The 13,573-nt window shown below is 36.1% G+C and overlaps 1 protein-coding gene across 1 annotated transcript; it reads left to right on the top strand.

Moving 5' to 3' along the window:
- Nucleotides 1-11,051: 11,051 nt before the first annotated feature.
- LOC139849352 (putative F-box protein At1g67623) lies at nucleotides 11,052-11,468 on the top strand. The gene has a single exon (XM_071839012.1). It carries the CDS (start codon nucleotides 11,052-11,054, stop codon nucleotides 11,466-11,468), a length of 417 nt encoding a protein of 138 aa, XP_071695113.1.
- Nucleotides 11,469-13,573: the final 2,105 nt, after the last annotated feature.

Here is a 13,573-nt window from a genome sequence, read left to right as displayed (position 1 = left end):
GAACACAAGTGTTAAACACGTGTCATACCCATTTTGACACCAAAACCCTAATTTTGACCCATTTCAAAATTAGTTAACTAAACTCACCCAAAAGAGTTTCACCACTTCCATAATCACTAAACCTAGTGATTAAACTCAAGATCAAACCCTAAACAATGCTAAAACGTCAACCGACCCAAAACCCGCCAAGTGACAAGAATAACTAGTCACCATAAACCCATTTCATCACCTAAAAGGGTTTCACAACAAACTAACTCAAAATCCTAACTTGAATATCAAATTTAACAAATGAAATTCGGAGTTTGAGCTTACCAATACCACCACAACGTAGCTAGGAGCGAGATGAACAACTTTAGAACCCGAGCTTTTACGAGAATCCGACTCCTTCTTCTCCAAATCCACCTCTCTCTCTCTAAAACTCTTACTCTCTCACTAGAACAAGATGAGAGTGTTTGTGTGGGTGTTAGTAGAGCAAATGAGGCTCCTAGAACTGATCTTGTGGCCTTAACTCGTTCCATAAGTGAAAATACCATTTTGCCCCTCTAAAAATCTTAAAATAACCCAGCTGGCCCGACAGACAAACTGGACGGCGTCCCAATTTCTGGACGGCGTCCAGCCTTTAACATCTGGACGGCGTCCCACCATCCTGGACGGCGTCCCGAACAACTAAAAAGTCAGAAACAGGATTAGGGTCTTACAACTCTCCCCCACTTAGAATCGATCACGTCCTCGTGATCCTCGTCACTTAACCAAACGGACGACACTCCACGGTCCTCAAACATAAGTCCCAAACCGACTTTCCTAAGCAATTCTTCCCACTGACATGCCTTTAACAACTAAATCGTCACCCGCGATTTATCAAATCCACAATCCGAGCACTAAAACCATGCTCATTCCCTAACATCGGGAAAACTCAACCAATGTCGGACCGAGATATCAACCCTTCAGCGTACCATTACAGGTACAATGCTAGAAGCAACCAAGTCTCAATCCTAAAGTCAACAATCCGAAACGATGAAGACCGATCCAAACGAATCCCTACAGATTACACTTAATACTAAACATCCCTTGTAGTGCGCAATACGACCAATACGCAACTACCGTAACATCATAACAAACGGTTAAAACCGATAGCGCCCAAAACGATCATGGTAACTCTAGATCCCAAGGTGTACAAAATCAACGATCGTCACACCCGTAACAACACGTGAGCGAAACACGGCTATCACATCACTAAGCACACAACATAGTCCGCGCGACCCCACCATCGGCGTATAAAACAACTGATAGTTCCCACAACATGATCCTAACGACCCTACCATTGGTGCATAAAACAACCAATAGATCAAACCACACGGTCCTTACGACCCCACCATCGGTGTATAAAACAACCGATAGATCACAACTCAACATGGCCGAAACAACCCGAGCCTGAACACATATGGAGGATGGTCGAAACAACCCGAACCTTAGTGAATACGCACAACCCGAAATTCACCTACCCAATCCATATATCTCACAACGAAATGACCGCACAACCCGAGTCATCATGAATACGCACAACCCGATATTCACCACCAACGCCACATAGTATAACCGAGGATGGCCGTACAACCCGAGCCTTAGTGAATCCGAACTACCCGACATTCACTACCTCAAACTATGAGTCCAACCAACAGGGACAATCGTACTACCCGAAATATTGTGAATACGAACAACCCGATATTCACGTCCCACAACACAACTCAGGAATGGTACTCGCATTTCCCACCGGTACTCGCATTTCCCGATAATGTTACACCATACCGACATAACACTACTCCCTTGACGAAGTCAGCGGACCCGAAGATCATGCTTCACCAATCAACAACCATGATGAAGTCAGCGGACCCTAAAGGTCATGCTTCACCAATCTCAATACCGGATGAAGTCAGCGGACTCCGAAAGTCATGCTTCACCGATATAACACCTCGCTCATGATGAAGTCAGCGGACCCCAAAAGTCATGCTCCACCAATCACGTACTACCATGATGAAGTCAGCGGACCTCGAAGGTCATGCTTCATCAATCAACGCCCTTTTGGCCTCGAACAACGAGTAGCGTAACATCGCGCTCTGCTACGCCATAGTGAATCCTAACGGATACTACTAACCATTCACACACTCGAGCAAGAACCACCTATATCAAACATAGGCACAAAACAATAATTCTCTAGAAGAGAATCCGACACACACCTCCCTTAACCGAAGGATTTCACCTTGCTCACCAAACACGTCCATTATCTCTCAACGAGATTTACCACATTACCACCTTGGCGATAATTCAAATCCAAACCATAAGTACAATTTATCCGAAATTGTACTCTACCACAAACCGACTAAATTTCCGGGTCTACCAAAAGCATCATCCGAAATCTCACACTACAACTTCCTCGGGCGGAAGTGCAACTCCCCCACTTGGAACTACGTTCCAATGTCACAACCCGTATAACCGTACAATGCTACCAAAGGTAGACTTTACCAACAATTGGGTTCACACGACCCATCACCATTCCTTGCTCCAACCTTGAGCATACGAAGGATTTTAACCTATCCTTAAACACTTCAAACGAGAGGTGTACCACAAATTACACAACTACACTCTCGCAATCATCCAATTGCTATAGCTTGTCAACTTCACCTAGTCACTCATGTACTTAAGGGTTTCATCTCGGTACCCTAAGTACAATGTAACCACAACACAATCGGAGTCGAACAACACGCTAGTAGGTATGAAAGAGGCACCTAATTTCGCGTCACGTAGACTCCTTTACCAACATACATCGAGATTCAAAACACTTGATCTCAAGGGTTCCAACCACCCGACGAACCTCACGGTTCACCAATCTCAACACAAAAGCGTACATGCGCTTATTAATCGAACACCAAAACCCATTCCCATGGTTTGGTAGAAACATTTCCCAAATACTAAGGAATGCTTGGTTACACCAAGTCTTACGCCCTTCGTCCAAAAATCAATCATTACCATAGGATAGTTCCATTAGGAACGTCACCCTTAACAATAACATGCACAACACAATGCAATAACAAAACTGAACTTGAACGCCACATAAATAAATATTCAAATGACATATTTATTAAAATGAAACGTACCTCAACGTCTCCTTGCAGCATTCGCCGCCAACTCGGGACAATCCGGCTTGCGATGCCCCTCCTTATGACAATAGTAGCACATCCCGTCATCACTTCTCGCCATTGTGCACTCCCACAACTTGTGGCCCCTAATACCACAATTGAAACATCTAGGTGCATGAGAATCCACCGTGACTTTTCCCACATTACCCGTACTCGCACTTGCACCCTTATTTTTCTTACCCGGGGCGCCGTACGAATCAACCCTCCTCTTACTTGAAGGTTCACACATCTTTGATCGCGTATACGACTCGAAACCTCTAGCCAAGTTGAATAATTCCGCAAACGATTTCGCTTAACCCCGACTAATTTTACTTTTCAAGTCATCATTCATGGTCCAATAGAAATCCCCTGTTAACAAACGATCATTCCCCAAATACTCCGGGCAAAAACGAGCCTTCGCCATAAAGGTCGTCTTGAGAGTATTCAAATCCATAGATCCTTGCCGCAAATTTCTCAACTCATTACGCAATTCCCACAAATCGGCCGAAGTCCGGAACTCCTCAAAGAATTCCTCCTTAAACTCGTTCCACGATAAGACCATAAACGTTTCGCCACCGACAAGATCGATCTTACCATCCAACCAATCCCTTGCCCTGCCCCGCAACAGACTAGTAGCGAGTCTCGTCTTTTTCTCGGGAGGGCAATCAATAGTACGAAAACACCCTTCGACATCCGAAATCCAAGTTGTGCTTACCAAAGGATCCGGTTTCCCGTCATACATCGGGGGTTTAGTCCTCATGAAGCTCTTAAGACAACGCTCCATTTCACTACTACCCCGAAATTCGGAATACTTCCTATCCATTTCTTCTCGAAACGCACTCATTTTCTCCGCAACGGCGGCTGCAACTCTAGAGTTAAACTCCTCGTCATTCGTCTCGATCTCGTTTCGCGTCGTCATTCTAAAGAATGCAAAACGATTAGTCCACGAACGTATAAAACAACACGCATAACACCGCCCCATCTTGCTCAACACTCGTCGTACATCACTTGTTAAACACGATTTGCACCCGTAATAAGGTTTACAAGTCCTTATTACGCACACACATCGTATCCCCTCGTTAGTACAACGACCATCTTGCTCGATGATATTCGCAATGCAACATAAACATAAACATATTAATAATGTCCGCATTACTAATATAAACGTTAGTCCACCTACAAACAAGGCACTAACTATAGCCCATTCCGACCCGTAATCCTACAAGTCCCGCAACAAATTAATCACACACAAAAGTCTAAGTCTAGGGACCTATCTCAAGTCACCTAAATCCTTTAGACCATGTTCTGATACCACTTGTAACGACCCAACCCGTTAACCATCCGAAAACGTGCCACAAAAAAAAAAAAATTCTGAAACAGTTGATCTGGACGGCGTCCAAAAGCTTGGATGGCGTCCAGCTCTTAAGACTGGGACGGCGTCCAGACATCTGGGACGGCTTCCAGATGTACTAAAACATTCTGATCAGTTTTTCGAACTCACGCGGGCGAAAACCCTCTTCCCGACACTTTTAAACCAAAACACTTTCACAATATATTACAATAGTTTAAACTAAGAGTTTTTCACAATAAAAACCGAGTTTTACGACACCGGGCCCACATCGACCCAAAATACCATAAGTGACTATTTCGACCCATTAGTTATACAAAAACATAGACCGAGCATGGGATTGGGGACACGCTACCCAATCCTAATCAAATCCAAAAGCAAGTCTTCTAATGCAACTATGCAAGTTCACTAATCCCCGCGCTTACTCGAGCCACCGCATCCGTGCAATATATAAAAATGTAAACAACGAGAGGGTAAGCTAACGCTTAGTGAATGAGAATATACTACATACATATATATGCATAAAATAAAATGCGCAACGCTAACACACAAATACGAGCCACATACCGCAATCCAAGCATAACTAAGCAATGTTATACCTAATGTACCACCAAGTCAAACTGCAAGATTAGTTACAACAATATAAGTAAATACGCGTACATAAAAGGGTAACCAAACTACAAGGTTAACACCTTAACCTCAATCATACGAACATTGGCCGAACAACCCGAGCCTTAGTGAATTCGCACAACCCGAAATTCACTTCTCTACCAATTCAACAACCGAGGTTGGCCGAACTACCCGAGCCTTAATGAATTCGCACAACCCAAAATCCATCACCTCATAAAAAGGATGACCAAACAACCCGAGTCATCATGAATCCGCACTACCCGAGATTCACTTCCCAAATACCAAAACCCACGGTCACGGGATTATAAAATCCACCACATCGGGGTTATCCACATCACAACAATATCAACCCTTCGCCATTGAGGTTATAACATCCACATCACAACCACGTGTGATCACGTACACTCAAAACGTGTACCACGTCAAAGGTGGTCAACCAAAACGCACAACCGTGCCAATTGGAATCATACACAAGTCCATCAATCCACCTATATGTGAAGTGAGCTCTATAGCCGAGAATCACTTCACCCGACCCGCACTCATCCTACACATACATATGCATATAGGATATTAACACTCACCTTGTCGCCTTGATGAATGCTTCCAAATAATCCGCAACTTGTCAATGGAACGTACCTATTCTATTATCACAATACAAACAACACAATTAGGGTTGACTTACAAACCAACCCAATTGACCCTTAGTGCAAATTCGACCCATTTGCACTTCCAAGCACAAACCGCGCCCAAATTAATCAATAATCACTAATACACGTGAAAATAGTCCTAACACACCAATTAAACCCGAACACAAGTGTTAAACACGTGTCATACCCATTTTGACACCAAAACCCTAATTTTGACCCATTTCAAAATTAGTTAACCAAACTCACCCAAAAGAGTTTCACCACTTCCATAATCACTAAACCTAGTGAATAAACTCAAGATCAAACCCTAAACAATGCTAAAACGTCAACCGACCCAAAACCCGCCAAGTGACAAGAATAACTAGTCACCATAAACCCATTTCATCACCTAAAAGGGTTTCACAACAAACTAACTAAAAATCTTAACTTGAATATCAAATTTAACAAATGAAATTCAGAGTTTGAGCTTACCAATACCACCACAACGTAGCTAGGAGCGAGATGAACAACTTTAGAACCCGAGCTTTTGCGAGAATCCGACTCCTTCTTCTCCAAATCCACCTCTCTCTCTCTAAAACCCTTACTCTCTCACTAGAACAAGATGAGAGTGTTTGTGTGGGTGTTAGTGGAGCAAATGAGGCTCCTAGAACTGATCTTGTGGCCTTAACTCGTTCCATAAGTGAAAATACCACTTTGCCCCTCTAAAAATCTTAAAATAACTCAGCTGGCCCGACAGACAAACTGGACGGCGTCCAGCCTTTAACATCTGGACGGCGTCCCACCATCCTGGACGGCGTCCCGAACAACTAAAAAGTCAGAAACAGGATTAGGGTCTTACATTTAATACTAAAATTAATGATAATTTAGTTGACTATATCTTTTAATCTGTTCATCCAAAACATACGCTTTCTAAATGAAAAGTTATTAATTTTTCGCCAGCTTTCCAACGACATGCATATCATATACCTTATCTCAGTAGCATATGTATTAAATTCATGATTTATCATAAACTATTTAACGACGAAATTAAGCATACAAGCATGCATAATCATATATACTCGAGAACTAGTCAGAGATAAACTATTAATATATAAAAGATATGATATGAGTGCTTACGTATCAATATTATGATTCAATATTGCAAGAAAGTACGTAGACGCAACGGAGATGATAAACACTAGTTTGCCCTCATGAGCAATACCCCCGAACAATACCCATAACCTCCATAGCTATAACCCATAATTTCCTTAGCTCTATCCCACTCGAAAACCAGTTTTGAAATAACTTGCCCATAACCTCGTCGTAGTATTTTATGTATAATAATACTAATAATAATACTACTACTACTAATAATAATAAGATTAATAATAATAATATTAATCTTAATAATAATAATAATATTAATAATAATAATAATAATAATAATAATAATAATAATAATAATAATAATAATAATAATAATAATAAATATTAATATAGATAGAGATCGAGAGATTGAGAGAAGAGGTAGATGGATTCGGCAGAAAAATGTGAGCTTTATACACAAATCCTGAAACAGACACCTCCACGATCGCGGAGGTTTTGTGCCTATATGCTTCGCGATGGCGGAGCTTCTCTGTCCAGCTCATTCCCAATGATTTCAAGGCTGCCGACGGTTTATATAATATATATATATATATATATATATATATATATGTATATATATATATATTTAATTTATATAATTAATTATATATTATAGTATATTCAAGTGCACAGTTGACTTGTAAAATTAGTTCCGATGACTTGTACGTTGACGCTCGACTTATGTCTCAGTTTCGATTTTTCGAACGATGTTTCGTACGCTTAGAAAACTTGTACTTTACGTTTCGCGACATGTACCTTTATCTGTCAATAAACTATATCACTCTAAATGTAACTTGAATGTTCAAGTGTTTTGGTCATTTGCTTCTATAAATCGTCGCCTCGTTATATATATATATATATATATATATATATATATATATATATATATATATATATATATATATATATATATATATATATATATATATATATATATATATATATATATATATATATTCATTTAGAAAAATATAAATTTGCATAACTTATATATAATTGAAATGTTTACTTGATAATATAATATTTAGTTTTTCAAAACTAATATATTTCAAAATTTAACCATTTATAAATTATTATTCCGTATTACATTTATCTAAATATATTTGCAATTACAAATCTTTAATTAAGTTCCAATATATATAATCAAATTACTTTATAAAATATTTTAATAATAAAGTCATTCTTAAACTGAAAACATTTTAGTATATTTGAAACTAAATCAAATAAATATTATAATTTATTTTTCAAAGTTAAATATATTTAGGAATCATTTTGTTTAAAGGTTAAACTAATGGAAATTGTTATATCATAAAATGTTTTAGAAAAGTAAAATCGTATATAACTCATAACAGGTTTTCAAGTTTTTAAATTACCGTTTGCTGGTGAAGCGTAAGATAAAGTCCAAAGGTTAGATAAACATATGAAATTACTTTAATGAAAAACGTCATTTTTCTTAACTTGTCGATATCCATTTTCTAAGTTATCTATATTCCCAACATTTCACTTTCACCCTAAATATTATGAAAGTTAATTAGTTAACACCTATATAGGAAATCGAACAGGAAACTCCACTAACCCCTGTCTGATTCCCGTTGACACTTTGTTCTTTCTTTTAAATCATTTTACCAATTATTCCGAATACCATTAAAAAGGAAAGGTTTCCTAAATCAAAGTGGACCTCTCAACAGAGACCCGTAATCATATCACAATGTATCTGATAAATCAATCATTTAATATTATCCTCTAATTCCATCGATAAACATATTAAAACAAATACATTCATGTAAAGTATTATACGTTTAATACTTTGTTAACATTCTCAAGTTATAATATATATACGTATATATATAATCATATTCATTTATATAATGGTTTGTGAATCGTCGAAATTTGGTCAAGGTTAAATGAATGTATGAACACAATTTAAAATTCTTGAGATTCAACTTAACAAACTTTGCTTATCGTGTCGGAATAATATAAAGATAAAGTTTAAATTTGGTCGAAAATTTTCGGGTTGTCACATTCTAAGTCAAGCAAATCCGAATAAACGTAAGCGTTACATTGAACGTTTACATAGTCAGAAGTTTGAGGAGTGGATGTCTGATTATGTAAGTAATTTTGCTAGTTTTATTACGATAATGTAGTGATGATATATATAACTGAACGAAACTTATAAACAAATTTCCTCAAATCAGGTTGATGCGGATATGGCTGGGGATAACAGAATCACAAGTGATATAACGGCATTGGAAAATGGTCCATATGTGGTTGTAAAGAAATATAACGGATATATCTTAAATGGTTTCTGATTTCACATTAAAGATGTAGAGAAGAATATTACAACACAAAATAGCGGAGTTATAATTGATGCCGTAACAAGTAGCTTCTCGGGTGCTAGCGATAACAATCCTATTTTTGGAGATGTAACTTACTACGGTGTTTTAAATGATATAATCGAGTTGCAGTATGCTGACAAGAATGTAGTTTTGTTCCATTGTAACTGGATATCAGGTGGTTCCAGGATAAAAGTTGATGAGAACGGATTTACGACACTTGATTTTCGAGGTATGAAGCCAACTAAAGAGCCTTATATTCTAGCTTCGCAAGCACAACAAGTATTCTACTTTCAAGATCGTGCTCGTTAAGGTTGGAAATTTGTGATCAAGACAACACCTAGAGATAATTTTTACATGGATGAACAAACGTGTATCGATGATGTAGAAACGCATTTGCAGAGTGACACACCGATGGGTCCTCAACTCGTAGAAAATGCGACTATTGAATTGGTTAGAGACGATTTGAATGGGGATGTGGTTGACGATGATACTTTATTAGTTGTTGCTGCTACAGCTAAAAATCAAACTGGAGATGCTTCCTGATGCAATATTAATTAATGATATTTAGGGGAAGATTTATTGTTTATCATTTTGTTCTGTTGTTGTATCTATCAAAGATACCCCAAAACTCTAGTTTGAAGATGATGACAGATTTTATGTTTCTTATGATACATATATAATCTCAAATTTCAAATGGAGTAGTAATTTACTTGTGTTGTAATTTATATATCGAACATATAAATAAATGTTTTGATTGTGTGGTAACTTGTAATTTACTTTATCGGTAACAGTACTAAGTTACATGCATCCCTATTATGTAGGTAACAATACTCTAGGTCATGATTAAAAGTGTACATGTCGCTCCCATATTAATTCTAGTGTTTGGCAAATGAGGTTTAACAAGTACGGAGTAATTAAGTACGTTTTTTTTAAAGGCAACAATTTTTATTAATAAAACTCAAAGATACAACACGACAGTTTCTATGCTAACCAAACAAGTCGTTAAGCTAACATATAAGTACGTTTTTGTAACACCAAAACGTGGTTTTAAAATTAAACAACACCATATGCACAACAATTTCATTACTTTATTATTTTATAAATCATTTTACTTTTCTTTATTCACCTTAAGTAGGTAAATATGAGATTTCAAAAATTAATAAGGATAGTATATGATAAAAAAGCCTATCTCATAATATTGGCAAATATTGAATTATGTATTTTGTTTTGAAATATTAACACATTGTTTTTTTGTTTTTTTAGTTAAAATATATTATCGTAAAAGGCATTTAATGGATGATAACAAATTGAGTTAATGGATCCATGATAAAAAAATTTGAGCTAATTTTGTAATAGATTGCTCAAATCACTCAAATTGTCTATTTTATTTTAATCATAATTTAATATTATTATGTTATATTTGAATGTAGATATCAATGACTTTGATCTAATAGTCCTCATCTAACGTTACTTTTAATCTAAGGGTTAATTGTTTGCCATGTAATCCTTTAGTTAATATTATTTGCTAATAAAATTAGAAGTATATACTGTATATTTTATTTATACTCTAAATCATCAATAAGTGTACACGTGGAACTTTGACGCTGGTTGAGTATACCAAAAATCAACTTTAAAAGGACATGGGTAGACGGCAAGTTACCTTTTCTGTCTTGTTATTTCCCATCATCTTCTTCTACAAACCTAAGTACAATTTTCAACTCTTTTACATTACCTTTTAATTAAAAAAACAAAAATATATGGATGTCAGGCATCTTGCAAAAAATAAAAATAAATGGATGTTAGGGTTAGACAACCGAACATTTTAGAAGATCTTCCACAAGATATGCTTGTGGAAATCTTGTCTAGAGTTGGTCATAATTCATCCACTCAATTGTTCATGGTGAATTTGGTTTGCAAAGCATTTGAGAAGCATTTCGTGGATGCTTTGGTTTATAAAAGGCTTTCCTTTGATAGGTGGTGTATCTCACCTTGGGAAAACCATAAGTTGGAACATATTTTCCTTTTTTCTATGTATTTTGGAAACCCTAATGCGTTTTTTCGCTATGGTTTGAGGGCTTATTTTGATTCTATAAAACTCGATATAGGGCTTCGTTTATTAAAAAAAAAAGCTTCGAATATTCAACTTAAAGAGGCATGTTATGTTTATGGTTTGGTCATGTTTGCCTCTAACCAAATAGAGGAAAAGTGAAATGTCCCGTTCTTATTGATTAAAAATGTTCAATATTAATTGATTTCGTTGCGAGGTTTTGACCTCTATATGAGACGTTTTTCAAAGACTGCATTCATTTTTAAACAAACCATAACCTTTATTTCATCAATAAAGGTTTAAAAAAAACTTTACGTAGATTATCAAATAATGATAATCTAAAATATCCTGTTTACACACGACCATTACATAATGGTTTACAATACAAATATGTTACAACAAAATAAGTTTCTTGAATGCAGTTTTTACATAATATCATACAAGCATGGACTCCAAATCTTGTCCTTATTTAAGTATGCGACAGCGAAAGCTCTTAATAATCACCTGAGAATAAACATGCTTAAAACGTCAACAAAAATGTTGGTGAGTTATAGGTTTAACCTATATATATCAAATCGTAACAATAGACCACAAGATTTCATATTTCAATACACATCCCATACATAGAGATAAAAATCATTCATATGGTGAACACCTGGTAACCGACAATAACAAGATGCATATATAAGAATATCCCCATCATTCCGGGACACCCTTCGGATATGATATAAATTTCGAAGTACTAAAGCATCCGGTACTTTGGATGGGGTTTGTTAGGCCCAATAGATCTATCTTTAGGATTCGCGTCAATTAGGGTGTCTGTTCCCTAATTCTTAGATTACCAGACTTAATAAAAAGGGGTATATTCGATTTCGATAATTCAACCATAGAATGTAGTTTCACGTACTTGTGTCTATTTTGTAAATCATTTATAAAACCTGCATGTATTCTCATCCCAAAAATATTAGATTTTAAAAGTGGGACTATAACTCACTTTCACAGATTTTTACTTCGTCGGGAAGTAAGACTTGGCCACTGGTTGATTCACGAACCTATAACAATATATACATATATATCAAAGTATGTTCAAAATATATTTACAACACTTTTAATATATTTTGATGTTTTAAGTTTATTAAGTCAGCTGTCCTCGTTAGTAACCTACAACTAGTTGTCCACAGTTAGATGTACAGAAATAAATCGATAAATATTATCTTGAATCAATCCACGACCCAGTGTATACGTATCTCAGTATTGATCACAACTCAAACTATATATATTTTGGAATCAACCTCAACCCTGTATAGCTAACTCCAACATTCACATATAGAGTGTCTATGGTTGTTCCGAAATATATATAGATGTGTCGACATGATAGGTCGAAACATTGTATACGTGTCTATGGTATCTCAAGATTACATAATATATAATACAAGTTGATTAAGTTATGGTTGGAATAGATTTGTTACCAATTTTCACGTAGCTAAAATGAGAAAAATTATCCAATCTTGTTTTACCCATAACTTCTTCATTTTAAATCCGTTTTGAGTGAATCAAATTGCTATGGTTTCATATTGAACTTTATTTTATGAATCTAAACAAAAAAATTATAGGTTTCTAGTCGGAAAAATAAGTTACAAGTCGTTTTTGTAAAGGTAGTCATTTCAGTCGAAAGAACGACGTCTAGATGACCATTTTAGAAAACATACTTCCACTTTGAGTTTAACCATAATTTTTGGATATAGTTTCATGTTCATAATAAAAATCATTTTCTCAGAATAACAACTTTTAAATCAAAGTTTATCATAGTTTTTAATTAACTAACCCAAAACAGCCCGCGGTGTTACTACGACGGCGTAAATCCGGTTTTACGGTGTTTTTCGTGTTTCCAGGTTTTAAATCATTAAGTTAGCATATCATATAGATATAGAACATGTGTTTAGTTGATTTTAAAAGTCAAGTTAGAAGGATTAACTTTTGTTTGCGAACAAGTTTAGAATTAACTAAACTATGTTCTAGTGATTACAAGTTTAAAACTTCGAATAAGATAGCTTTATATGTATGAATCGAATGATGTTATGAACATCATTACTACCTTAAGTTCCTTGGATGAACCTACTGGAAAAGAGAAAAATGGATCTAGCTTCAATGGATCCTTGGATGGCTCAAAGTTCTTGAAGCAAAATCATGACACGAAAACAAGTTCAAGTAAGATCATCACTTGAAATAAGATTGTTATAGTTATAGAAATTGAACCAAAGTTTGAA

The sequence above is a fragment of the Rutidosis leptorrhynchoides genome, chromosome 5, assembly GCF_046630445.1.
Source record: "Rutidosis leptorrhynchoides isolate AG116_Rl617_1_P2 chromosome 5, CSIRO_AGI_Rlap_v1, whole genome shotgun sequence".
NCBI classification, from domain to species: Eukaryota; Viridiplantae; Streptophyta; class Magnoliopsida; order Asterales; family Asteraceae; genus Rutidosis; species Rutidosis leptorrhynchoides.
This window is presented reverse-complemented; position numbering and strand designations above follow the sequence as displayed.

Bases quoted from the DNA above. Each gene is read 5' to 3' on its own strand.
- LOC139849352 (XM_071839012.1), top strand. From the start codon at position 11,052: ATGGATGTTAGGGTTAGACAACCGAACATTTTAGAAGATCTTCCACAA.